General features: G+C 48.7%; 1 protein-coding gene across 2 annotated transcripts in view; it reads left to right on the plus strand.

The window, feature by feature from the left end:
• The window catches only part of LOC135458624 (acid-sensing ion channel 2), a 485,196-nt gene that overhangs the window by 438,159 nt on the left and 22,799 nt on the right, over positions 1-24,238 (plus strand). For both annotated transcript variants that reach the window (XM_064733866.1, XM_064733867.1), the window contains exon 2: positions 790-940. In XM_064733866.1, coding sequence (XP_064589936.1) covers positions 790-940 — 151 coding nt within the window. The remainder of the gene's footprint in view (positions 1-789; positions 941-24,238) is intronic.

The raw sequence follows: 24,238 nt of genomic DNA on the forward strand, positions 1-24,238 counted from the left end.
CCCATGTTCTCCCATTGTAAAAACTGTTTTCTCCCACTGGAAAACCCCCGTTTTCCCTCTGGAAAACCTGTGTTCTCCAGTAGGTTTCCAGAACACTGGAAAATTCCTGTTTTCCCTCTGGAAAACCCATATTCCACACATCCCTCCTGGCGCCCCATGTCCACCCTGCACTGATGTTCCCCCTGCTTTGCAGTGCTGGTGATGGAAGTTCCACCTGGGCTTTGCCAGGAGTTTCTATCAGGAATCCTCCCCAAATAAGACTGAAGAAGAGCAAAGTGATGGAGGAAATCTTTCCTGATTTCCCCAAGTGTTCCTATTTTCCAAGCAGTGGCAGAGAGAGGAATGAAGAGATATTGGATTTTTAATGGCAGGAGAGCATTGCCATGGCCTAAATGGGCTAAGACTCCACCCAAAACCAGGGAATTGTGTGAATTTTTAGCAGGAGCTTAAGGCCAGAGTGTGTTTGTCAGAGTTTGGATTGACTGAAATGACTCCAGGAGCTTTTGAGCTTTACCTCCAAACAGCTTTTCCTTCCTCCCTTCCCTCCTTTACTTTCCATAAGGAAAGCACAATGATTAAACAAATGATTAAACCTGAATGGATTTCTGGGGATATTTGTGAGCCTATTTCTGAGGATATTTCTGTGGATATTTATGTGCATATTTATGGGGATATTTATGTGGATATTTCTCCCTGACATGCAGCTTCTGGCTGTTTCCCTCTGCCAGTTGGGAATGGGGGTTAATTCTGTGGGAAATATTCCCTAATTCCTCTCTTTTTCCCCCACAGGTGTTTACAAAATATGGGAAATGCTACATGTTTAACTCAGGAGAGGAGGGGCGGCCTCTCCTCACCACGGTGAAGGGGGGGACAGGGAACGGCCTGGAAATCATGCTGGACATCCAGCAGGACGAGTATCTGCCCATCTGGGGAGAAACAGGTAAGAGCTTCCTCTTCCTCGGGTGATTTCCTTGGAAAAACCATCCCATTGGTCCCATCTCATCCTATGGATCCCATCCCATCCCATTGGTCCCACCCCATCCCATCCCATCCCATCCCATCCCATCCCATCCCATCCCATCCCATCCCATCCCATCCCATCAGTCCTATCCTATCCTATCCATCCCATCCCATCAGTCCTATCCCATCCCATCCCATCCCATCCCACCCCACTCCATCCCATGGATCCCATCCTATTGCATCCCATGGATCTCATCCCATCCCATCTCATGGATTCCCATCCCATTGATCCCATCCCATCCCCTTGATCCCATCTAATGGATCCCATCCCACCCCATCCCATGGATCCCATCCCATCCCATCCCATCCCATCCCATCCCATCCCATCCCATCCCATCCCATCCCATCCCATCCCATCCCATTGATCCCGTCCAATGGATCCCATCCCATCCCATGGATCCCATCCCATCCCACCCCATGGATTCCATCCCATTCCACCCCATAGATCCCATCCCACCCCATAGATCCCATCCCATCTCATCCCATCCCATGGATCCCATCCCATGGATCCCATGGATCCCATCCCATCCTATTCCATCCCACCCCATCCCATGGATCCCATCCTATCCCATCCCATGGATCCCATCCCATCCCACCCCACAGATCCCATCCCATCCCCAAACCAGCTCTGGGAGCAGGATCCTGCTCACTCCAGGATGTGTCACTTTTCTCCCCGGGGTTTGTGGTGGCCCCTTGGGAGCAGCATTTTGGGGAGAGCTGGGTTTGGGTGTCCCAGTGCCAAGGTTTGGGATGCCAGGCAGGAATGGCACTGCCTGTCCTGGGCAAGGGTGGCATTTGTGGGTGACAGGAGTGTGGGGACATCTTCAGGGGCTCCAGCACATCCCTCTCCCCTGGAAAGGCATTTTTGGGAGGCTGTGTTCAAGGTGTACTCTCTGGGTTTTCCTTCTCCTTGGAATTTGGGAATATTTACTGCTCTGAGTTGTATTTGCTGGGCTGGTGCTGTGTGGGTGGAGCAAGGACTGGGTTCCTTGGCTTTGGAGCATTTGGGGTGGATGGAATCTGTGTAGGAATGAACCCAGCTGGGCTGAGCATCTCCAGAGGAGCTGGAACCCCTTGGTCCCAGAGCAGGAGGTGCTGACCAGGAGAGCTGGGCTGTGGGATGTCCCCAGGGCCTGTGGATGGAATACTGCTCCTGGAGTGGATGTGGAGTTATAGGGAGCACTGATTCCTTCAATGGATCATGGATCCTTCAATGGATCATGGATCCTTTCATGAAACATGGATCCTTCAGTGGAACATGGATCCTTTAATGGATTGTGGATCCTTCAGTTAATCATGGATCCTTTCATGGATCATGGATCCTTCAATGGATCATGGATCCTTTCATGGATGGATGCTTCAGTGCTGCTGCAGAAACGATGGGCAGGAGCATGGGGGACAGGATGGGGACAGTGCCACCAGGACCACCCGGGCACAGCAGTGCCCAGCAGTGGTGGCTGCAGCTTTCCTGAACCCACAGTGACATTTTAAACCAATCATCCCAAAAAACTGCTGGAAACCTTGCCAGGAGCTGTGTTTGTGTGTCAGGGCCCCATGGGGACACTCCTCCAGGAGGAGTTGTGGTAATTTTGGGGGTCAGGGAAGGGAAAGGAGGAAATCCTGCACTGCAGGTTGGTGTCACCATGGGTCTGTCACCCCTGCAGTCCCTCTCACAGCCCTGCTGGAGCAGAGAGGGGATTTGGCTCCGTTGTTTCCCAATTCCCTTTTCCCTGTGGGGTGTTTGACTCTCCCACACACGAAGCTGTGGGCCCATCAGCCATGCCAGGCTGCACAGAGGAGCTTTGCTCCCAGATTTCAGCTCCTGCCCCAAATCAGCTGGGCTGGCCCACGTGACGGGGACAACACAGAGATTTGGGATAATCATTCCTCACTGGGGGATTGGTTTGAGCTCTTGTCATTTTAAAGGTAAAACAGGTTCATGAAGGGGTGGGAGCATGAGGAGCAATCTCCACTTCAGGGTGTCCTACAGGGAGAGATCCCCCAAGGGAGACAGAGCTGCCCTGAGGGACCTGTGGGGACAGGGATCACCCCAGGGATGGCTTGGGGACATCCCAGAGCTGGTGAACACCTGGAGCTTTGTGTTCAACCCTATTGGGGTCTCACATCATGGAATCCCAGCATGGATTGGGCCGGAAGGGACCTTAAAAATTATCCAGTGCCACCCCAGCCATGGCAGGGACACCTTCCATTGTCCCAGGGTGCTCCAGCCCCAATGTCCAACCTGGCCTTGGGCACTGCCAGGGATCCAGGGGCAGCCCCAGCTGCTCTGGGAATTCCATTCCAGGGCCTCCTTATCCTCACAGGATTTCCCAATATCCCATCTATCCCTTCCCTCTGGCAGTGGGAGCCATTCCCTGCGTCCTGTCCCTCCATCCCTTGTCCCCAGCCCCTCTTTAGTTCTCCTGGGACCCCTTTAGTGCCTGGAAGGACTCTGAGCTCTCCCTGGAGCTTCTCCAGGTGAACATTCGCAGCTTTCCCAGCCTTTTCTCACAGTGCAGGACCCCTGTGGGTTTCTCCAAGGAAACCCAGCCATGGTGTTCCACCATTCCCACTTTGGTGCCTTTTTTGGTTCTGCCCTTTGGAGAACTTGTAGGAAGTTCTGGGAATGTGCTGGGCTTTTCTATCCCTGTGATTCTGGGCAAGGTGGATCAGTCTCAGAGGGATAAATCAGCCTCACATTGAACAGGAGACAAAAAAAAAAAGGAAGAATAAATAAGTGAGGAATAAGTGAGGATAAAAACTGGGAAGGGAAAAGCTGAGGGAGGGAGAGAGGAGGTGCCTCCACACCCATTGGCATCAGCTCCATCCAGAGGGATTTGGGATGGAGCTGCTGCTCTGCTCCCTCCTTCCAACAACTCCTGAGCCCTGGGTGTGCCACAGGCAGTGGGAACCTGTCCTGGCCATGGGCCTTGAGCCTGAGGGAGAAAAAACAGCCCCAAGTGTTCATTTTGGTCAAAAATTCTGGGGTTTGGGGTGTCTTCGGGGTTCAGAGCTGACTTTGTGGAGGATCCTGTGAAGTCAAACATCCCCTGGTGCCCTCCTGCCCCATCACTGCTCATCCCACCAGGCTGACCTGGAACTTAGACTCAGCTCAAGATCAGAGGCTCAAGGGGGAAGTCTCATGTGCCTGGAGCTGGTTTAGAGTTGGATTCTCTTGTCACAGGATCTGAGCTGGTGTTGGAGTCTCCTGTCCTTGAACCTGGGTTGTATTGGATTCTCCTGTCCCTGGGCTGATTCTGGATTGTCCTGGATCTGGGTTATGCTGGACCCGGCTTGATTTTGGATTCTCCTGTCCCTGGGTTGATTTTGGATTCTCCTGTCCCTGGGTTGTGTTAGATTCTGCTGTCCCTGGGTTGATTCTGGATTCTCCTGTCCCTGGGTGGGGTTTGGATTCTCATATCCTTGTACCTAGGTTGATTTTGCATTCTCCTAAACCTTAATTTCCAATTTATAACAATTCAGAGGGTTTTCCCTTCCCACTGAGCTCCTGTCTCTGTTGTCACTGGGAGGGTCCCAAAGGGTTGATTTTGGATTCTCATGTCCCTGTCCCTGGGTTGATTTTGGATTCTGCTATCCCTGGGTTGATTCTGGATTCTCCTGGACCTGAGTTGTGTTGGATTCTGCTGTCCCTGGGCTGTGTTAGATTCTGCATTCCCTGGATTGATTTTAGATTCTCCTGTCTCTGGGTAGATTTTGGATTCTCATATCCCTGTCCCTGGGTTGATTTTGGATTCTGCTGTCCCTGGGTTGACTTTGGGTTCTCCTGGGGCTGGGTTGTGTTGGATTCTCTTGTCCCTGGATTATGTTGAATTCTGCTGTCCCTGGGCTGATTTTGGATTCTTCTGGACCTGGTGTGATTTTTGGATTCTGCTGTCCCTGGGTTGATTTTGCATTCTGCTCTCCCTGGTCTGTGTTAGATTCTGCTATCCCTGGGTTGATTTTGGATTCTCCTCTCTCTGGACCTAGGCTGACATTCTGGGCTTCGATTGCACTGGGAGTTACTGAGGTCTCTTTAAACCTGGAATTTTACAGAATTCAAGGAAAACTCCATGAACAGGGCTCTGATTTGCTGAAGGGGTGAAGGAGAAGCTCCCGGGCTCAGGAGCCTTGGCCATATTCTCACAGGCCCAGGTAGAGCTGCGTGCCCTCAGAGCTGAGAGCTCTGATCTTTGCAGAACTTGGATCTTGGCCTTTCCTCGGGAGCCTTCTCCTCTCCCATCCAGCCTGTCCTGGATGCTCTGGGGCTCCCTGGACACCCTCGGAATTCCAAATGGGAGCTCTGCTGGTTGAGAGTGGCTGTTGCCATGGCAATGCCTCGCTCAGCTCTGCTGGTGAGGGAGGGAGTTGATTATTTCCAAATATTTGCATAATAATTTCAGTGTGCTTGCAATTCAATCCCCTCGGTGCTGCCTCCGGGCTGGGCTCTGCAAGGGAAGGAGCTCCAAGGGAATTCCAGCCCTGGAGGGGGACACGGGATGGGAAATGGATTTCTAGAAAGTTCTCAAGCCCTGACAGAAGACCCACACAGTGTGCATCAATATGCAAGCTTTGAAATAAGAAATACTGACTTAAAAATACCATAAAATAAAACAAATATTACTAAGAGAAAAACAAAACCAAAAAAGTTTCAAAAAATAGCCTTAAAAATAAGACTAAAAACTTTAAAGAAATAGAACTATGAAAGATACATTATAAAAGACCCACAGAAAGTAATTTTAGATGATTAAAACATCTACAATATAATATAACAAAAAACAAATAAACAAAAATACATATAGGATATTATATTATACTATAGTACATATAGTATATGATACAATGGATACTATATATATTATATATACTATAATATACTATACTTACTATATTACAGTATAGGATATTTATATTATAGTATAGTATATTTATATTATAGTATATTTATATTATGTTATATTATATATTATAGTATATTATATTATAGTATAGTATATTATAATTAAGAAATAATCAACTTCTAACTATAATAGCATAAATTATAACATCTGTATTATCTCACCCTTCTCATGAGACTAAAAATAGAATAAAATTTTATTTTATGAAAATAAAATAAAAATAGAATTAAAATAAATAAAATAGAATAAAACTAAAAATAGAATACAATTTTTTAAAACACCTCTCGGTTCCCCCATCTCTAAATAAAATAAAAGTATTACCCAACAGTTCCTGGTGTTCAGGGACAAAGGGATGTGACCGAGGGAGATCATGGGATAGAAGGAATTGGGTTTTCCCTTCCCACTGAGCTCTCTGTTACTGGGGGGGTGGCACAGGGAATTGTTCCCTGTGAGGATCCCTGGCAATGCCCAAGGCCAGACTGTATTATTGTCACACTTTTTAATGAAGGGATGGGACTGCTTTTGGGCTAGGAAGGATTTATTGCTCAGATAAACATCAGTCTCAGAGGCTGTGAATGTCAGGTTTGAACAGACAGGTGTCTGCTAAGGAAGGCAGGAGCCTCCCCTGAAATGGAAAATGCAAACTCCTTCCCTCTGAAATGTTATAATTTTGAAATTAAGGGGCTCTCAGGCAAAGATATGGGAGCAGGAATAACAGTTCTTTATTAGGGAAGAAAATAAAAATAAAACAAACAATGCAGTAATACAGGGGTCTCCTCCAGCCAGGTCTTATAAGCTCTTGGAGATCCGTATCACACCTGAGATAGCTCAGCCCCCTCAGATGGCATCAAATCAGCAGGATGGCTTCTGTGACAGTGTTGGAAACAAAAAGGTTTTAATAAAAGGTAAAATAACAAAGCTCTTTACAGAGAAAAACCAAGCCAGGTTCAAGAGGTTCTTGTTCTTGGTAAAACACTCCAGAAAAGCAATTGGTTCCTTTGTTCTCTTCTTTTTCTAGTGAATTGCTTAGGTGGGACCTTTTGGCCTCTGTCCAATTGGTTATCCTTAAGTTTGAGGTGAAGTCCCCCAGGCCTATGAGGTGTCTTTTTACCTAACTAAGGAAAGAAACTTTTGGGCTTTTTTCCTTTTTAAGCAGACAGAGAATAATTTGGTCACTCTGTCAAAAGGAGACACATTCCTACAGTGCAGCAAACCAACACTGATAGAATCCAACCTGACATCCTGTTGGTCAGGGTGTTGGCAGCAGTGCCATTGGAATTGTGGCTCAGCCCTCCTGCAGTGTCAGGGGTGGTTCTGCTGGAGCAGGGATCCTGGAGAAAGGAGAAGTCTCTTCCTCTGAAGGTCCAGTGGAAGAGGCAGCTGCTGTTCCTCTGGGGAATCCAGTGGAGAAGCCGTGCTGGTGTCCCAAACCTCAGATTGTATCCAGGTTGGAATGCGGCTCCTCCCCTGGGCGGAGCATCTCCCCATGGGATGATGGAATTCACTCAGCCATGCAGGGACACTCACTGGCCATGGACAGAAGAGATCTCCTGGAGGGAAGATCAGGTGTCCTGGCTAATTCAGGAATCTTGGCTCATTCTGAGAATTCTGGCTAATTTAGGGATCCTGGCTAACTCAGGCAATCCTGGCTAATTCGGGAATTCTGGCTAATTCAGGGAATCATGGCTAATTCAGGGAATCATGGCTAATTCAAGAATTCTGCCTAATTCAGGAATCCCAGTTAATTCAGGAATTCTGGCTGGTTCAGAAATCCTGGCTAATTCAGGAATCTTGGCTAATGCAGGAATCTTGGCTAAATAATTCAGGAATCCTGGCTCATTCAGGAGTCCTGGTTAATTCAGGGAAACCTGGCTAATTCAGGACTCCTGGCTAATTCAGGAATCTTGGCTAATTAATTCAGGAATCCTGGCTAATTCAAGGAATTCTGGCTAATTCAGCAATTCTGGCTAATTCAGAGAATCATTGCTCATTCAGGGAATTCTGGCTCATTCAGGCAATCCTGGGTAACTCAGGGAATCCTAGCTCTCCTCAGGAAAAGGGCCAGGACACTTGAGGTGACCCCAAGCAGCCTCTAAAGGTCCCCTTGCCTTAGGTGGGCTGATCCCAGAGCAGATTTTCCTATTCCATAAAAATCAACGGCTTCTCCTGGCCTGATCCCCTCTGGGTCCTTCCTGCCCCAGGCCCCTTTTATTCCCATTTTCAGGAGATGAACAGCACTGAGCCCCTGGGTTTGGGAGATTTTCCCAGTTTTTGCTGCCTGGGAATGCCCATCCTCTGCAGGAAGCAGGATTGTCCCTGTGCAGCCCAGCTGGGATGGATTTTCCCAGCTGATTTTTAACCAAAATGACTTCTCTGGGAATTCCAGCCAGGAATTTTTGCCCAATATCCAATCCAGCCCTGCCCTTGGCAGTGGGAGGAATTCCCTGTGTCCTGTCCCTCCATCCCTTGTCCCCAGTCCCTCTCCAGCTCTCCTGGAGCCTTTTTAGGCCCTGGAAGTTTCCCTGGAATTTCTCCTCTCTGGAATTGTCCCAGAATTTTGTTCAACCAAAGGCTGTGAGCACAAATCAAACGCAGGAAAATCCTTCCAGGGCTGTGGATGCTTCAAAAGCCTCCTTCAAAAAAACAAAGAGAAAAAGAGAAAAAAGCCCCAAATTCAAGGAAATGCAAACCTGAAGGAATCCAAACCCTCTGGCTTTGGGAATCTGGGAGAGCTGAGATAAGGCCCTGAAAATCAAGGGATGAAGCATTAAAATGAAATCTGCATTTCCAGCTTTCCTCGGAGCTTTGTTGTTCTTAGATGCCCACAGCTGAAACAGGAGCCCTCAAAATAGCAGGAAAATGTGGAAAACATGGGAAAACATGGGAAAATGTGGGAAAAACATGGGGAAAATATGGGGAAAACATGGGGAAATATGGGGAAAACATGGGGAAATATGGGAAAATGTGGGAAAACAGGGAAATATGGGAAAACATGGGAAAACATGGGGAAACATGGGAGAAACGTGGGAAAATATAGGAAAATGGGGAAAATATGGGGAAACATGGGAAAATAAGGGAAAACATGGGAGAAATGTGGGAAAATATGGGAAAACATGGGGAAAATGTGGGAAAACATGGGGAAAATGTGGGGAAACATGGGAAAATATAGGAAAATGTGGGAAAATATGGGAAAACATGCGGAAACCTGTGAAAACTTGGGGAAACAGAGGAAAATGTGGGAAAACCTGGGAAAATATGGGAAAAACCATGGAATTTGGGGTGGTGCCAGCAAGGTGACAAAATCTGGGGCTGTTTCCTGCCCCAAGAGCTCTTAACATGTTTGCAAAATTTGGATCTTTATTCCTGCTTTTTCCATGCCCTGGGAATGAGGTCTCAGAGCCTCAGGTGAGGTTTGGGGGTGCTCTGGTTTCCCTTGGGAACCATGCAGGCCATTCTCTGATCCCAGCCCTTCCCTGGGGGGCTCAATTTCCTTTCTAGAGGGTCTTGGAACATTTTAATCAATCCCAGGGAGCCCCCAGGAGATCTCAGGGCTGGAAGAAGCTTTGGAGATTAAAGTCTCTTCCAAAGCCTCATTAAATTTAATTGGATTAATCCCTTCAGGTCAGGGATAATCTTTTGCTCCCATTTTGTCCAGTTGGTGCTTGAGACCTCCCACGTGCTTCCCGAGGGCAATTCCTGAATTCCTGGTGCTGAGGAGATGTGGGATAGGCTTTCCACTCCTGGGAATGGGTTTTCCCTTCTGGGAATGGTTTTTCCCTCCTGAGAATAGGTTCTCCTTTCCTGGGAATGGGTTTTTCATTCCTGGGAAAAGGGGTTTCCCTGCCTGGAAGGGTTTTTCCCTCCTGGAAATGGGTTTTCTCTCTTGGGAATGAGTTTTCCACTCTTGGGAATGCATTTTTTCCCTGATGGATATGGGTTATCTCTCCTGGGAGTGGGTTTTCCTCTCCTGGGAGGGGTTTTCCTTTTTGGGAATGGGTTTTCCTTCCTGAGAATGGGTTTTCTCTCCTGGGAATGGGTTTTCCATCTTGGGAATGGATTTTCCCTATTGAGAATGGCTTTTCTCTCCTAGGAATGGGTTTCCCTGCTGGAATGGGTTTTCCTTCCTGAGAATGGGTTTTCTCTCCTGGGAATGGGTTTTCCATCTTGGGAATGGATTTTCCCTGCTGGGAATGGGTTTGTCACTCCTGGAAGGGGTTTTCCTTTTTGGAAATGGGTCTTTCCCTCCTGGGAATGGGTTTTCCCTGCTGGAAATGGATTTTCCACTCCTGTGAGGGGTTTTCCTTTTGGGGAATGGATTTTCCCTATTGGGAATTGGTTTCCCTTCTGGGAATGTGTTTTCCTTTGCTTGGAATGGGTTTTTCCCTCCTGGGAATGGGATTTCCCTGCCTGGAATGGGTATTTCCTTCTGGGAATGGATTTTTCACTCCTGGGAGAGGTTTTCCTTTTAGGGAATGGGTTTTCTCTCCTGGGAATGGGTTTTCCACTCCTGGGAATGGGATTTCCCTGCTGGGAGTGGGTTTTCCTTCCCGGGAATGGATTTTCCACTCCTGTGAAGGGTTTTCCATGCTGGAAATGGGTTTTCCACTCCTGGAAATGGATTTTTCCTATTGGAAATGGGTTTTCCAATCCTGGGAATGGGTTTTCCTTTTTGGGAATGTATTTTCCACTCCTGGGAAGAGTTTTCCCTGCTGGAAATGGATTTTCCATTCCTGGGAGGGATTTTCCACTCCTGGGAATGAGGGTTCCCTTCTGGGAAGGGTTTTCTCTGCTGGGAATGGGTTGTCTCTCCTGGGAATGGGTTTTTCATTCATGGGAATGGGTTTTCCTCTCCTTTGGAAGGGTTTTCCCTGCTGGGAATGGATTTTCCTTTCCTGGGAATGGGTTTTTCATTCCTGGGAAAGGGCTTTCCCTGCCTGGAATGGGATTTTCCCTCCTGGGAATGGATTTTCCTTTTTGGGAATATATTTTCCACTCCTGGGAAGGGTTTTCCTTTTAGTGAATGGGTTTTTCCTGCTAGGAATGGCTTTCTCTGCTGGGAATGGATTTTCCTTCCTGGGAATGGGTTTTCTCTGCTGAGAATGAGTTTTCCCTCTTGGGAATGCGTTTTCTCTGCTGGGAATGAGTTTTTCATTCCTGGTAATGGATTTTTCCTCCTGGGAAAGGTTTTTCCATTCCTGGGGATGGGTTTTCCCTGCTGGGAATGGGTTTTCCCTGCTGGAGAGGCTCTGGAGGAGTTTTCCTTGTGCTGAGCAGCAGCAGGAGCTGGCAGTGCTCTCTTAAACCGGCATTGCTTGGGGCAGCTCTGGAGGAGCAGAATAATCTGATCTGGAATAGGGAACAATCTGTTCTGGAGGAGCAGAATAATCTGATCTGGAATATAAAATAATCTGTTCTGGAGGAGCAGAGAATCTGCTCTGAAAGGGAAAAAAATCCCTGCTCTGAAAGGACAAAGACTCTGCTCTGGAATATTAAATAATCACCTCAGGAGGAGCCAAGAATCTGCTCTGGAGGAACAAATAATTTGCCCTGGAGGAGCAAAGAATCTGTTCTGGAATATTAAACAATCTGCTCTGGAGGAATAAATAAACAGCTTGGAAAGAGCAAAGAATCTGCTCTGAAGGACAAACACACTGCTCTGGAAGGATAAAGCATCTGCTCTGAAGGAGTAAATCATTTTCTCTGAAGCAATAAATAATCTGCTCTGGGATACTAAATAAAATATGCTGGAAGAGCAAAGAATTTGCTCTAAAAGGTGAAAAAGATCTGGTCTGGAGGAAAAAATAATCTGGTCTGAAATATTAAATAAACTGGTCTGAAATATTAAATAATCTGATCTAGAGGAGTAAATAATTTGCTTTGAAGGAGTAAAAAATAAGCTTTGGAGAAGCAAATAAACAGCTCCAAAGGAATAAAGGATCTGCCCTGGAGGAATAGATAGTCTGCTCTGGAATATGAAATAATCTGCTCTGAAGGAAGAAATAATCTGCTTTGGAATAAATAGTCTGCTCTGGAATATTAAATTATCTTTCTGAAGGAATAAATAATCTGCTCTGGAATATTCAATAATCTGCTCTGTAATACTAAATCATCTGCTCTGAAGGAAGAAATAATCTGTTTTGGAATATTAAATAATTTGCTCTGAAGGAATAAATAATCTGCTGTGAAGGAGGAAAGAATCTGCTCTGTAGGGACAAATCACCAGCTCTGGAATATGAAATAATTTGCCCTGAAGGAATAAATAATCTGCTCTGGAATATGAAAGAATCTACTCTGAAGGAACAAATCTCCTCTGGAATATGAAATAATTCTCTCTACAGGAATAAATAATCTGCTGTGGAATAGTAAATAATCTGCTCTGAATGAATAAATAATCTGCTCTGGAATATGAAAGAATCTACTATGAAGGAATAAATAATCTACTCTGGAGGAGTAAATAATTTGCTTTGAAGGAGTAAAAAAAATGAGCTTTGTAGGAGCAAATAAACAGCTCCAAAGGAATAAAGGATCTACTCTGAAGGAATAGATAGTCTGCTCTGGAATATGAAATAATGTGCTCTGCAGGAACAAATAATCTGCTCTGGAATATGAAATAATTTGCCCTGAAGGAATAAATAATCTGCTCTGGAATATGAAAGAATCTACTCTGAAGGAATAAATAATCTGCTCTGGAGGAGGAAAGAATCTGCTCTGAAGGAACAAATAATCTGCTCTGGAATATGAAATAATTTGCACTAAAGGAATAATTAGTCTGCTGTGGAGGAGGAAAGAATCTGCTCTGGAGGGATGAATCATTAGCTCTGGAATATGAAATTCTCTGCTCTGAGGGCAGATCTGAGCTGTCCCAGGGCTCCTGCTGGGCTTTCTGGAGGAGGCAGAGCTGGGAAGGGCTTGATTGAACTGGGGGTGAGAAAATGGGTCTGTGGGGTTGGGGGACCCAGCTGGGGACAGAGAGGGACAAGGCAGGGGCAGGGGTGGATCAGGTGTGGGAAAGGCACCAAATCCAGGGGTTCAGCCTCTTCCTGCTGCTGTCCCACCATGGAGTGAGGGAAGCTCATCCTCCCTGTGCTTTGGGGACAGCCCCTCAGAGGGGCCTTGCTGGCCTTGGGGCCTCCCCAGGACTGTGGGCACAGCTGGCCTGGCACCCTGGGGACAGTGACAGGAGCCACGGGCGGCCTGTGCTGAGCTGGGCCCCTCCCTGTGCCACCCCCCTCAGGCCATATTGCCCAACCTCCCTCCTGTCCTGGCCCAGCAGGATGGGGACAGTCCTGAGATGGGATGGGGACAGTCCTGGCTTTGCTGGGGACAGGCCTGAGATGGAGCTGGGGACAGCCCTGAGATGGTCTGGAATGGGGATGGGGACAGTCCTGGGCTGAAACTGGGATGGGGACAGTCCTGAGATGGGATGGGGCTGAGGACAATTCTGGAGCGGGAGCAGCAGAAAGGGAAGGGCTCTGTGGGTGGGAAAGTCTCTCTTCTGTCCCTGCAAGCACAGGGTGAGGGAAGAAAAATGGGGGTGTCCAGAGACGGGATGGGAGAGAGGGATTTGATGTTGACCATCACAAAATAGGCCACGCAGGGGGGACAGAATTTCTGGTTTTGTGAGGAAAGATGGCTTGGAATGCAGGGTTATGGAATTGGTCAGGTTGGGAAAGTCTCTGAGATGAGTCCAGCATCCCCCAGCACTGCCAAGGCCACCACTGGCTCCTGTCCCCAAGTGTCACATCCACCTGGATTTACATCCTGCAAAGTCAGGGACTGCCCCACTGGAATTTTCCAATATCAGCCCAAGGCTGTTTCCTCTTGCATGGAATCCATGCCTGGAGCAAAGGGCTCTGAGCCAGCTCTGCCCTCCCTGGTGTGACCATGTTCACAGGGGTCTGAGGATGAGGGAAGAGATGAGGATCTGGCTCCATGTTTCAGAAGGCTGATTTATTATTTTATTATAGATATTACCTTAAAACTACACTATAAGAATAGAAGAAAGGATTCCATCTGAAGCCTAGCTAAGAATAGAATAGGAAGGAATGATAACAAAGGCTTGTGGCAGGGACAGAGAGTCCGAGCCAGCTGACTGTGATTGGCCATTAATTAGAAACAACCACATGAGACCAATCCCAGATGCACCTGTTGCATTGCACAGCAGCAGATAACCATTGTCTACATTTTGTTCCTGAGGCCTCACAGCTTCTCAGGAGGAAAATCCTAAGGAGAGGATTTTCCATAAAAGATGTCTGTGACACCCTAGGGCGCTGCTCACCTCTGACCTACCAGGGCACCTTCAGCTCTCTTGGAATTGTCCCTTCCAGGGAAGGATCTTCCCTGTTCTGCCCACATCCAACATCTCCCCAGACCCAGCCTGGTCCCAGTGGGGATCCCCCAGTTTGCTCCTGCCCCCAGAGTGTTCCCTTGAGGGCTTCCCTGCTGGAGTGTCAGGGGTAGCACTGTCAGGATGGACGGAGATGAGAGATCTCTGCAGCCAGGCTGTGGAACTTGGGGTTTATTGCAAAGGGCCTGGGTGCAGGGCCCTGCTGGGAGCTGCCAAACACAGCTCAGAGCAGGCTGAGAGAAGAGAGGGGGAGAGAGGATGAGAGGGTGAGAGAGTAAACGGGGTAAGAGCTAAGAGAGCGAGGTTCCCATTCCAATACAATAAATCTTCTGTGTTGAATATTCTGATTCTCACTAACCAATCCAGTACAAGATACAAATCCTATAGCATTTACATACAGCCTATAAGAATCATTACATTACCATCCTGTGTTACATTTTAAACCCTAAAAACTCCTCTTTGGGCCCCTTCTGCCAAGCTGTAGGGTCTGCTCTGACCCTTGGGCCTGTCTGCAAGCAGAGGGTGTTGTTCCATCAAAAGGGGATCACCTTCAGCTGGCCACACCATTGTTTTCCAGTTGTTCAGTAACTGAGGGATCTCAAAGCTTGCTTTCATTTCAGTCTCACTTATAGTTTCCATATTCTCAAAATCTTTTGCCAGGCAATCATATTGATAAGGCTTTCCTGTTTCATCTTCCCCAACACTTCCCCCATAATTTTTCCAACCTTTTCCTCCAAGTCCTGCAGTCCTGCAGACTCTCTGGAATTCCAGGCTGGAGCAGCTCACAGTGCACATCCCAAGGGATGTCAGAGCTGATTCTGATGGGGAAAATCTCAAAGCTCCTCTTTATTTGCACCCTCAGCTGGGGCTGGCTGCCTGGAGCATCCCCAGATGGAGGGTTTGGGGTTGGTATCCTGGGATAACCTGTTCCAATCTGCATCCTTTGTTTTCCCCACTGTTTTTCCTGCCAGTGGAAATGTTCTGCTCCTGTCTGGTGTTTGCCTGGGAATATTTATAGAGAGAATCCGGAGCTTTCCCCTCGCCAGACACAACCCAAGCTGTGCTGGACTCCTCCCAAATCCCTCCTTCCCCGCTCCTCTTCCCATCCCAGCCCCTCTGGGTGCTCCTTTCCCTGTCCCCATCCATCCCCTACCCCTGTGACCAGAGCTGGGGTGGCATTTCCACTGCCCACCGTGGGGTGTGGGCACCAGGGAAGGTGGATTTGGGAGACGAATGGAATGAAATCCAAATTGGAGCCACCCCACCCTCCAAAACTCCTTAAAAAGGGATTTTCCATCTCAGTAAGGGATGGGGGGATGGATCATCACCGTGGTGATGGCAGGGATTGATGGTCAGCTCTGAGGTGGCCACAAGATGAGGAATTCCCTTTTTGTCTCTCTTGGAAAATCCATCTGGATTCAGCTCTGCCTCATTCTTATCTATTGCTGGATTTCACCGCCTGCTTTTTCTCCCCATTCCTTGAAAACCTTCCAGTGCCAGCCCCACCATTTCCTGCCCCAATTCCCATCAGCCTGGCACTGATGGATATTTTGGTTTATTTTCCCTCTCTCCAGCTCAGTTCCAGCAGCCTGAGCTGCCTGGAGGTTTCCCAGGTTGGTTGGGAAATCCTGTCCCTCCTGCTGCCCCAGAGCTGGGAATGCCCTGTGGGTGCCACCAAAACTCACTGGAAATTTTCCATATTTCCATTTATTTATCCATAAAATCCTCCATAGTGGAGGTGGCAGGAGGGGACAGGGCTGAGGGGACACTGAGGGACAAAGGGAGGGAGTTGCTGCAATGCTGAGGGATGCAGAGAGGGAAAATCCTTTTCTGGAGAGGAGAAGCTCCAGGGAGAGCTGAGAGCCCCTTGCAGGGCCTGAAAGGGCTTCAGGAGAGCTGGAGAGGGACTGGGGACAAGGGATGGAGGGACAGCACCCAGGGAATGGCTCCCAGTGCCAGAGGGCAGGGCTGGATGGGAGACTGGGAATTGGGAATTGTTCCCTGGCAGGGTGGGCAGGCCCTGGCACAGAGTGCCCAGAGCAGCTGGGGCTGCCCCTGGATCCCTGGCAGTGTCCAAGGCCAGGCTGGACGGGGCTTGGAGCAGCCTGGGATAGTGGAAGGTGTCCCTGCCATGGCAGGGGTGAAACCGGATGGGCTTTAAGGTCCCCCCAACCCAAACCATTCCATGATCCTGTGATCTCCCTTTCATCCATAACAAAAACTGGCTGGACCCTTGAACATCCCAGTCCCATCCATCATCTATCCATCCATCCATCATCCATCCATCCATCCATCATCCATCCATCCATCCATCCCTCCATCCCTCCCTCCCTCCCTCTATCCCAAAGGGGCAGCAGCTCTGCCAGGACCCCTCCTCATCCCTGGGAATTCTGCTTCCCTCCAGCAGCCAGAACCAGCAGCAGCTTTTCCCTGTTTAATTTTTCAGGCTGTTCCAGGGACGCTCCTGGAGGAGTGGGGGATGAACAGGGTCTGCTTCTGTGCCTTTCCAAGCTGTTTTCCCTTATTTTGATTTATTTGGGATCATCTCAGTCCCTGAGGGCAGCAGCTGAGCAAGACTGGCAGATGGGTGACACCCCCGGCTCTGGATGCCAGGAACATCCCTCCCTCCCTCCTTCCCTGCAGGGAATCTCTCCTTCCCCACCCCTGCTCCTGCCTGCAGCTCCTGAGGCTGCCCAAGCTGTTACAGGATTCTGGCTCTGCTCCCTCACTGCCACACCTGATTCCCAAGGGATGCTGAGGTGGGAAGGGATTTTTATTCCTTCCCCAGCATGGATGAATTGTGGAAGCAGCATCCCAGGAGCATCCCTGCCTGTCCTGGGATGGCCCCACACAGGACAGCAGGTTATGGGACACTTGTTCCTGCCTTTTCACGATTAAAAATTGAGGAGTTGAATATTGAATTCAAGGAGCTGAATATTGAATTCCTGGCTCCTGCTCATCCAACAAAACCTTTTCCAGCCTGGGGCTGAAGTCCTGGTGATTTCTCCTGCTCCTGGATTATATAAGGAGGTTTTTAATTAAATCCCTGAAGCTCTGGATCTTCTGGCTCTTGTCCCTCCCATGGTCACCCTTCACTGCCACACCTGATTCCCAAGGGATGCTGAAGTAGGAAGGGATTTTTGTTCTCTCCCCAGCACAGAGAAATTGTGAAAGCAGCATCCCAGGAGCATCCCTGCCTGCCCTGGGATGATCCCACCCAGGAGAGCAGGTTATGGGACACTTGTTCCCTCATTTTCATGATTAAAAATTTAGTTTAATAGGGAAGAGCAAGGAGCTGAATATTGAATTCCTGGCTCCTGCTCATCCAGGAAAACCTTTCCCAGCCCTGGGGCTGGAATCCTGGTGCTTTCTCCTGCTCCTGGATTATGTAAGGAGCATTTTAATAATATTTATGGAGCTCTGGATCTTCTGGCTCTTGTCCCTCCCGTGGTCACCCTTCACTGCCACACCTGATTCCCAAGGGATGCTGAGGTGGGAAGGGATTTTTATTCCTGGAGCAGCATCCCAGGAGCATCCCTGCCTGCCCTGGGATGACCCCCAGGGGAGCAGCTTCCCAGACATTTGTTCCCTCCTTTTAATGATTAAAAATTAAACTTAATAACTTAATTAATTAACAGAACATGAGCAAGGAGCTGGAATATTGAATTCCTGGATCCTGCTCATCCAACAAATTCTTTCCCAGACTGGGGCTGGAGTCCTGGTGATTTCTGCTGCTCCTGGATTATGTAAGGAGCTTTTTAATAATATCCATGGAGCTCTGGATCCTCTGGCTCTCCTGCCTCCTCCTTTCCCTGCCCCACGTGATTCCCAAGGGATGCTGAGGTGGGAAGGGGATTTGTATTCCTTGCTCATGGAAGCAGCATCACCTGGCAGGAGCATCCCTGCCTGCCCTGGGATGACCCCAGGAGAGCAGCTTCCCAGAGTTTATTCCCTCTTTTCAATGATTAAATAGGAGTGAGGAGCTGGAATATTGAATTCCTGGATCCTGCTCATCCAGCAAAACCTTTCCCAGCCCTGGGCTGGAATCCTGAGGCTTTCTCCTGCTCCTGGATTATGTAAGGAGCTTTTTAATAATATCCATGGAGCCATCTGGCCCCAGATTTGGGATGCAAATGCAATATGTTCCCTAAAAATAGCACAGCGGCTCCATGGGGTTGTACAACACCTCCTGCTCCTCGGGAAGGGAGGGAGCTGGGAGAGGAGGGAGCAGGGAAAAGCCTCCTCTCCAGGCTGGGGAGGAGCTCTGGATCCCAGCTCCTGCCCCTTCCCACTCCGTGACCCAGGGATGGGGTGGAAAGCACCCAAATAAACCCAAATCAGGAATTTCTGCAGGGAGCCTTTGAGTCCCAGCCCAGGGCAGTTGGGGGCTGGGGTTTGTCCTGGATATTTATTCCAGTGAGGCTGTAGGAATTCCAGAACCGTGGAATGCTTTAGGTTGAGAGGGGCTTTAAAGTGCATCCCCTGGGCAGGGACATCTCCCCCTGTCCCAGGTTCTCCAAGCCCTGTCCAACCTGGTCTGGGACATGTCCAGGCTGGAATTCCAGAGGAAGCATTGGCTCCATGCCCTCATCCCTTGCAATCAGACTGCAGATACCCCTTTGCTTCTTTCCCAGCCTTTGCTCCATTCTAAACTCCCTCTGTCTCCCTCTTTTCCTGGCAAATCCATTTTCCCTCCTCTCTCCCATTCCTGACGTGCCCTCTCCCCGAAGCGAACGGAAATGACAGCAGAGGTGACATTCTGTGGTGACAGCTGGGATGACTCCAAACAACCCTGAGCAGCCCCTTCCAGGGCCTGACCACCCTTTCCATGAGGGAATTTTCCCTGAACCCGACCTGAGCCTTCCCTGACACATCCTGGGGCTGTTCCCTCTTACCCTGTCCCTTTCCCCAGGAGAAATCCCAATCTCCCTGGCTGCCTCACCCTATCTGGCAGTTGTGCAGTCAGAAGTTCTCCCAAGCCTCCTTTTCTCCAGGATGGATTTATTCCCTTGGATCCTGCCAGGCTGGGCTCCCCAGACCCCACAGAGCCCTCAGGACTCACTCCTGCTGTATCCCAGGGGAGCAGCCCCTTTTCCCAGGGGGATGTGGCAGAGAGATCCCTTTTATCCACCAGGAAATTTCTTGTCCCTGATTGCTCCCAGAGCTCAGCCCACAGCAAAAACACCTCCAGGACAAATCTGGAGTGAGTGAATTTCCCTGGAAAAGCTGTGTGGCCTCAGCTGGGATCAACACTCAAATTCCAGATTCTCCTCCCTGTTCCCAGGGAACTGAAACTCCAATTCCATGGAAATCAGAGCCCTCTTGGGGCAGCCAAACTGGTGAAACTGGTGCCTTCACAACTTCATATTTTCCCAGGGTGGGATTGCAGCTCCCGCTTCCTTGGAGCCATGTTTCCATGGCAATTGGATTTTTTGTTTTAATATACATGCCTTGGTTTGAAAAGCCAGGTGTCTGCTGAGGGAGGCAGGAGCCTCTCTTGAAATGGAAAATGTAAACCCCCTCCCTTTTAATTACTATGAATTTGAAATTAAGGGGCTCTCAGGCAAAAATATGGAAGCAGGAATAGAAATTCTTTATTAGGGACGAAAATAAAAATAAACAATGCAGTGATAGAGGAGTCTCCTCCAGCCAGGTCTTATAAGCTCTCGGAGATCCGTATCACACCCAAGATAGCTCAGCCACCTCAGATGGCATCAAATCAGGAGGATGGCTTCTGTGGCAGTGTTGGAAACAGAAAAGTTTTAATAAAAGGCAAAATAAAAAAGCTCTTTACAGAGAAAAACCAAGCCAGGTGCAAGAGGCTCTTGCTCCTGGTAAACACTCCAGAAAAGCAATTGATTCCTTTGTTCTCTTCTTTTTCTAGTGAATTGCTTAGGTGGGACCTTTTGGCCTCTGTCCAATTGGCTGTGCTTAAGTTTGAGGTCCTATGAGGTGTCTTTTTACCCAATTGAAGAGAGAGATTTCTCGGTTTTTTCCTTTTTTAGGGGACAAAAGATAATTTTGTCACTCTGTCAGCAGGGGACACATTCCTACAATGCAGTAATACAAAACAACCCTGCCAGAGTGAGAATAGGAGCTGTCACCCTGTGTGTCAGGGTGGTGGCACAGCCCCATCCATGGGGGCTCAGCCCTCCTGCAGTGCCAGCTGTGGCTCTGCTGCAGCAGGGATCCTGCACAAGGGGGGAGTTTTCCTCTGCAGCTCCAGGGCTGCTGGAGATGGGCCTGGGCTCCCTCTGGCCATGCAGGGCAGCAGAAAGTGCTCCTCTGGCAGTGCAGTGGGCAAAGGCTGCTGTGCTGTGCCAGGCTCAGATTGGACCCAGGTAGGAATGCTTGGCTCCTCCCCTGGGCGCAGCATCTCCCCATGGGATGGTGGAATTTGATCAGCCAGGCAGGGACACTCACTGGCCATGAGTAGAAGATAATTAATAATTAATGACCCATGAACAGAAGAGATCTCCTGGAGGGAGGATTGGCTTTGGAAGAGATAAAGAAAATGCCCAATGAACAGCAGATTCCTGCCCCAGCTCTGGCAGATGATAGCAGAACACACACCACAGCCACATCTTGCATTTCAACCCAATACAGTGTAAATCTTTGGGAAAAATGTGAGTGTTGGGAGTTTGGTCAGGAGTCCTGCATGGATAAGGAGGGGTTGGAGGGGCAGGAGCCTCCCTTGGAGCATAGGGAGCATTCAGGGATTCCCTGCCCAGCAGGGCCTGGGGGTGACCTGAGGACACACATCCAAGTCCTGCTTCCCAGAATAATGAGGAATGTGTAATAATATGTTACTCTTCAGGTCTTATGAGCTCTCAGAGAATCTTTCACACCTGAGATAGCCCAGCCACTCCAAATGGCATAAAATCAGCAGGATGGCTTCTGAGGTAGTGTTGGAAACAAAAAGGTTTTAATAAAAGGCAAAATAAAAAAGCTCTTACAGAGAAAAGCCAAGCCAGGGGCAAAAGGTCCTTGCTTCTGCCAAAACACCCACAAAAGCAATTATTGTCTTTGTTCTCTTCTTTTTCTAGCTAATTACTTGGGTGGGACCTTTTGGCCTCTGTCCAATTGGCAGCCCCAGGTCTGAGGTGAAGTCCCCAGGGTCCTATGAGGTGTCTTTGTACAAATTGAGGAGAGAAACTTCTGGGCTTTTTTCCTTTTTAAGCTGACAGAGAATAATTTGGTCACTCCATCAACAGGAGACACATTCCTACAGGAGGATTTGGGGAATCTCGGGGTTGGTGGGAACAGGGAGCACACCCAGAGCAGCCTCAAAGCGCTGGGAATTCCTGCCCTTCCCAGGGGTCACACAGGAGGTGGGGAGGTTCCTGGGAAGCAGGGGATCCCTGGAAAATGGGGGATCCTGGAAGATGGGGGATCCCTGGAAATTGTGGGAGCCCTGGAAGAGGGAATCCCTAGAAGGTTGGAGATCTCTGGGAAGGTTGGAGATCCCTGGGAAGAGGGAATCCCTGGAAGGCTGGAGTTCCCTGGAAGGCTGGAGATCCCTGGGAAGGTGGGGGAGCCCTGGCTCACCATTTCCATGGTGATACCAAGCAAATGATGCTGGAAAACCTCAGGATGACCTCAGCATCCCACAGCATTCCCAGGCCATGTCTGGCCCCTGCTCCAAGTCCTTCCTTCCCAGGAATGCTGATCCCAGAGTGCCCTCCAGGGATGCACATCTGGGCCCCCTGCCAGATGTGGCTCCTGGGGCTCCCCCTGGGCCCCTCCTGGGGTTTGGGGGCACCTGGGGGTGGGAAGAGCCCTTGGAATGCCTTGGGATGTCATTCCCGTTTTACAGAGGGGAGACTGAGGCCCAGGACAGTGAGACGTTTCCCAGCTCTGTTCCCTCTGTCCAGAGCAGGAGATTTGCAGGAATTAAGTGAGGAATTCCCAGATGGAGCCATGTGGGACCTGCTTTGGCTTTGTCCAAGCAGGAACATCCCCCCTGGAGCTTCTGGCTGGGGATGACAATTCCAGAGCTGGGGATAACAATTCCAGAGCTATAGGATCACAATTCCATAGCTGTGGGATAATAATTCCAGAACTGGGGATAACAACTCAAGAAGATAACAATTCCAGAGCTACAGGATCACAGTTCCAGAACTGGGGGGAAAACAGCTCCAGAGCTGGGGATAACAATTCCAGAACTATAGGATCACAATTCCAGAACTATAGGATCACAATTCCAGGACTCAGGATAACAGTTACAGAGCTGTGGGATAACAACTCCAGAGGATAACAATTCCAGGACTGAGGATAACAAATCCAGAATTGGGGATCACAATTCCAGAGCTGGGGGTAACAGTTCCAGAAGTGATGAATAACAATTCCAGAGCTGTGGGATAACGACTCCATAGGATAACTATTCCAGGACTCGAAACAACAATTCCAGAGATGGAGAGTATCAATTCCAGAATCGGGGATCACAATTCCGGAGCTGGGGATAACAATTCCAAAAGTAAAGGATAACAACTCCAGAATTGGGGATGACAATTTCAGAGCTACAGGATCACAATTCCAGAGCTACGAGACTCCAGGGCTACAGAATAACAATTCCAGAACTAGGGAATAACAATTCCAGAGCTGGGGGAGAACAATTCCAGAGGTACAGGATCACAATTCCAGAGCTGGGGATACCAATTCCAGAATTGGGGATAACAATTCCAGGACTCAGGATAACAATTCCAGAGATGGAGAATAGCAATTCCAGGGCTACAGGATAACAATTCCAGCTACAAGATAACAGTTCCAGAGCTGGTGGATAACAACTCCAGAGGATAACAGTTCCAGAGCTGGGGATACCAATTCCAGAGCTGAGGATAACAGTTCCAGAAGTGAGGAATAACAATTTCAGACCTGGGGATAACAGTTCCAGAAGATAGCAATTCCAGAATTACAGAATCACAATTCCAGGATTTAGGATAACAATTCCAGAGCTGGGGGATGACAGCTCCAGAGCTGGGGAATAACAGCTCCAGAGGATAACAATTCCAGAATTACAGGATAACAATTCCAGGATTCAGGATAACAATTCCAGAGCTGGGGAAAACAGTTTCAGAGGATAGCAATTCCAGAACTACAGGATTACAATTCCAGGACTTAAGATAATAATTCCAGAGCTGTTGATAACAGTTCCAGCAGCAGCACCTCCCAGCCCAGCTGTATCCTCATTTCCCCATAAATCAGTGCCAGGATCAGCTCCAGCTGTTCATTCCCAGGGTCATTGCACAGGCCCAGGCAGGGTGAGAAGGAAGCTCCCAGGTTTTGGCTTTTGGGATTTTAATTCCAGAGTTTTCAGGGATGAGCTTGGTCCCAACCCTGCTGGAGCTCCCTGTAGAGTTTTCCAGGGATGATCTTCCCAAGAAAGTCATGGAAAGACAACAGCAGGAGTAAGAGCTGAGTTTCCCTCTGCAACCAGCTGGGAGCAGGTGCTGAATTAATCCCAGATTTTTAATTCAAACTCCTTTAATCCTGCAGGGGAAAGAGCAGCTCAGGATTTGTTGGGAGACCCCACCCTGGGAGCAGGAATGGATTTAATGAATGGGAAAGTGCAGTTCTCAAGGAATTCTGGATTATTCCCAACCTGGAATGCTCTAAAACCTGAATCTCCAGGCAGGAAATGAAGGAAGGGGTTGGGCTTTGCCACATCCCAAAATAAGGCTTAAAACTGGGATGTGCCAAATCCCAAGGGATTGGGATTGATTTCGAATTTATCCGACCCAATTCAAAGATTTCAGTGTTATTTTTCCCCACATTGATGGGTGATTCCAAAAAATGGGCTCAGGATTCATTGGGACACTCTGCTGGGTGCAGGAGTGGATTTACTGTGTGGATAAATGTAGTTTCCAAGGAATTCTTTATTATTCCCAACCTGGAATGGGCTATAAACTGAATTTCCAAGCCCTGAGAGTGGGGCTGGGAATAAATGAAGCATTCCTGACATCCCAAAGAAGGGGAT

This window comes from Zonotrichia leucophrys, chromosome 27 (genome assembly GCF_028769735.1).
Source record: "Zonotrichia leucophrys gambelii isolate GWCS_2022_RI chromosome 27, RI_Zleu_2.0, whole genome shotgun sequence".
NCBI classification, from domain to species: Eukaryota; Metazoa; Chordata; class Aves; order Passeriformes; family Passerellidae; genus Zonotrichia; species Zonotrichia leucophrys.